The sequence below is a fragment of the Gavialis gangeticus genome, unplaced genomic scaffold, assembly GCF_001723915.1.
Source record: "Gavialis gangeticus isolate Ggan-Ray unplaced genomic scaffold, GavGan_comp1, whole genome shotgun sequence".
NCBI classification, from domain to species: Eukaryota; Metazoa; Chordata; order Crocodylia; family Gavialidae; genus Gavialis; species Gavialis gangeticus.
The window spans coordinates 59,227,375-59,230,877 of NW_017729029.1; the positions used below are offsets into that span (position 1 = coordinate 59,227,375).

The following is a 3,503-nucleotide window of genomic DNA, read 5'->3' on the forward strand; positions in this document are numbered from 1 at the left end:
CTGGCACCACACCAGAGCACCACGAGTGCTCGTAAAGCCATGCCAAGGGTCCTGCAATGACTTCAGCTAATTCCCTCAGCACTCTGCGGTGGAGATTGTCTGGACCAGCTGATTTGAATACATCCAGTTCCTCCAGAAGTTCCCTAACTAGTTCCTCACTAACCCTTGGCCTAGGTGCGCCACCCCTGTGGTCTAAGGGGGGCCCAGAGGGGGGGTGGCTGTTCCGGCCCCTGCTCGGGAAAATGGAGGCAAAGAAATAGTTAAATATGTTAGCTTTGTCGTCTGGTGTGACAACCAAATTTCCTAGCTTGTTCTGCAGGGGCCCCACATTACCTGGAACCTTCTTTTTTCCCTCTATGTATTTAAAAAAGGACTTCTTGTTCTTGATTTGGGAAGCTAGTCCCAGTTTCATCTCCGCCTTGACCTTCCTGACTGCCCCCCTGCATCCCCGAGCAACCACAGTATGATCCTCCCTGGTGATAGCCCCTCTCTTCCATTGGGTGTACGCCTCCCTTTTAGCTAGGAGACACTCCCAGATGCTTTTGGTGCGCCATGGGGGCTTTTGCGCCCTCCTGCCCCCTTTGATTCGTGTGCATGAAGAGTCATGCACACCTGTGATGCTATAGAAGTAAGAGTACTTAAGCCAAGTGCTTTCTCCAAACCAATATGGTTATCTCTGTCACTGTCCCAAGCCAGGAATCTCAGTTCTCCTATAAGGCAGTTAGTGAGTCTTGCACAGATTCAACTGCAATTGTTTCATTTTTACAAACTCAGGGCACCTCAGACAGTATTTTCTGTGTTCCTTTACCAGTGACTTTTCATACACCTAGTTTTGGGCTTGGCTGAGCCTTAAAAATATAGAGGAAAGGCTTCTTCAGTATAAACAAAACCCATCACCTTGAGCCTGCTACATTATGTGACTGTTCTTTGTTCGTACATGTTTTCTTTTTTTTTCAGGTCAAGCAAACAAAGTAGCCAAGGAAGCAGCCAACAGATGGACTGGTGAGTATGCATTTACATTGATAAACAGTTTCCAATTATAGTGCTAGAGCAAAAATCAGTTCAAATTGGTGGTTTGTAACCTACAAGGTGTTCTTAATTACAGTTAATTTTTAACCTAAGATCGGCCTGGGTAGTAGAAGTGCAGGAAATAAAAATCCCTAAAAATGGTTTTGTACAGATGCAGTTCCTTATGATTTTGAAGTAGATTCATGGAAGTGTTTCTCACAAATAACTCAAAATCTTACCTGGTTTATATGAAAATGCACAGCAGACTTCCTGTTTTAGTACAAGTGGTGTAAGCCAGATATTCAATCTTGAACTAATTTTTGCAATTGAATTCAACTCCTGAGGTCAGCAAATTTCCCTGGTGCTAGTAGTAAGAGTGGCACAGTCACACTTCCCTGAATATCCCAAAAATTGTATGAGTTGTTTTCTAACTGTAATCTGCCTTAACTTTTCCAAATATCTGTCTGTCTGTTTTTTATTGAGAATGCTTTGTAAAGATTTTGTTGTTGCTCTGCATCTGAATTCCAGTGTTTTTGGAATGATAAAGTTACTATTTTGGCTGAGAGAATTTCACTTGTTTTGTTCTCCAGTTTATATGCTATTACAGTTTTGAAGGTGGTCATTGCACTGATGTTCTTGTGAAATTATTTTAACCTATTTTTTAACCTTCCCATTTGCTGGTATATTTCATTTGTTCCATCTTTTCTACTAAAATATGTTCTACAACCCAAAAAGAGTAGAAATGTCTTTTCTTTGTTCTAAAAAACAATTATAACTTCAGCAGAGAATTGATTTAATACTGTCTCAAATTATTGTAATATTAGCTTAACATTCTTTGAAAAGTAAAATGCTACTATTATGCTAAAGACAAATATATTTGACAACAATTGCTTTCTTAATGCTATATTTGAAAAATCTCCAGTGAGCTGCAAAAGGAGAAAACGTGGGTATGTATCCTTTTTAATAATTTGTAACAAAAATGGTGTTCTATATTATAAAAATGTATTGCATGTTTCCGGTCATTCTTTACTCGAGTTCAGTGAAACACTACTGACTGTGGTTTGGCAGACTGTGTGTGTGTAAAGGAATTTGTTCAGCTTCATGTCAGCAAACTTAATTCAACAAGGGGATAATAATGGGACAGTGTATTTGGGGTGATTTTCCATAAGGCCAGTATTTAAATTGGTTCACTGGTTATCCCACAGTGCACCACTGGTCTTTTGAAACATTACAGATGGGAGACTGCATTGGGAACTTTACAGTAGGTATTTTCAGGACATTTTCAGTGAGATTTTTTTAAAACAGCACGTTGCAGAGGTGGAATAGACTTTCCATAGATTCTTTGGTGTGGCTGTACTGGACTGTTTGTTTACACCAGTGCAGTCCATCCGGTTTAGTTAAAACTGCTCATTTCAGAGGCATACATTCAGTTCTCGGCCTAACAAGACTAGAGGGCCATTATTACATGATGACTTCAACTGTGAAAAGAAAGCTAGGCACCCAAGATGGGAAGGGCATCTTATTCATGCTTGTTGATATGTTTTCAGTAGTTTTTAATTACATCTGACTCTTCCTGAAGTTTGAAAAAGCTGCTGAAATGACAAATGGCACAAGCCAAGCTTTTTTTTTTTTTTTAAGGTTCTCTTAGGTTCATCTTTTAAGTGATATTTTTGATAGGGTAAATAAAATATGGGCAGAAATTCATATTGCATATAATGACTTGAGTAATCAACAACTTTAGTTTGAGCGTAGCTTTATTTTTATGTACACTCTCTTACTGATCCTGATTGCCCCTTTAGTATTTGTAGCAGTGCTCAGTTACTTCTAAAAACAGAAAAAGTATTTGGCTTTTTCTTTCCTCTCTTATCCCTACCTGTTAAATGGTATGAAGCAAGTTGGCTAGTTTCAATTTTTTGATCTTTCCGAAGGTGAAACAAATAGAGGTGATGAAGAGTTTACGGTGGCAAGGATTATGGTACTCTCCTCTTCTGATTGCTAACTTACATTTTTCTTCACTCTGTTCACAGATAACATTTTTGCAGTAAAATCTTGGGCCAAACGGAAATTTGGATTTGAAGAGAACAGAATTGACAAAAGCTTCGGGATCCCAGAAGATTTTGACTACATTGATTAGTTTTCAGTAATAATTAATGGCACAGTTGTATATAACTGGTTAAATATGTCTCAGCTGGCATTTATCTTTTTGGTTTCCCTCCAAAGAAACCAAGCCAGCTTGTAGTAGTTGCACTTTTTGTCAATAAAATATAAAACCCACATGTTCTGTTTCCTTTTTGCTGTCCCCTCTCAGTCCTTGACTGCAAATCACAATGTATCAGGTTGAGAGAGATTAAGTATGGTGAAAGGAAGGCTCTGCAGCATAGTTGTCACAAAACCCTGTGGCCACTGATTGTAAGTCCTCTGTTTGGATTCTTCCCAGATCTTATGATCAGCAATCTACAGAGGAGCAGAAGCTGCAGGGAGCTCTCAACTATGCA

The 3,503-nt window shown here is 39.1% G+C and overlaps 1 protein-coding gene across 1 annotated transcript in view; it reads left to right on the forward strand.

The window, feature by feature from the left end:
• MND1 (meiotic nuclear divisions 1) overlaps nucleotides 1-3,282 on the forward strand; it is a 70,222-nt gene extending 66,940 nt beyond the window's left edge. Inside the window, exons 7-8 of the mRNA XM_019521668.1 lie at nucleotides 958-1,002; nucleotides 3,036-3,282. Of these exons, the coding sequence (XP_019377213.1) occupies nucleotides 958-1,002; nucleotides 3,036-3,142 (152 nt within the window). The 3' untranslated portion in view covers nucleotides 3,143-3,282. The remainder of the gene's footprint in view (nucleotides 1-957; nucleotides 1,003-3,035) is intronic.
• Nucleotides 3,283-3,503: the final 221 nt, after the last annotated feature.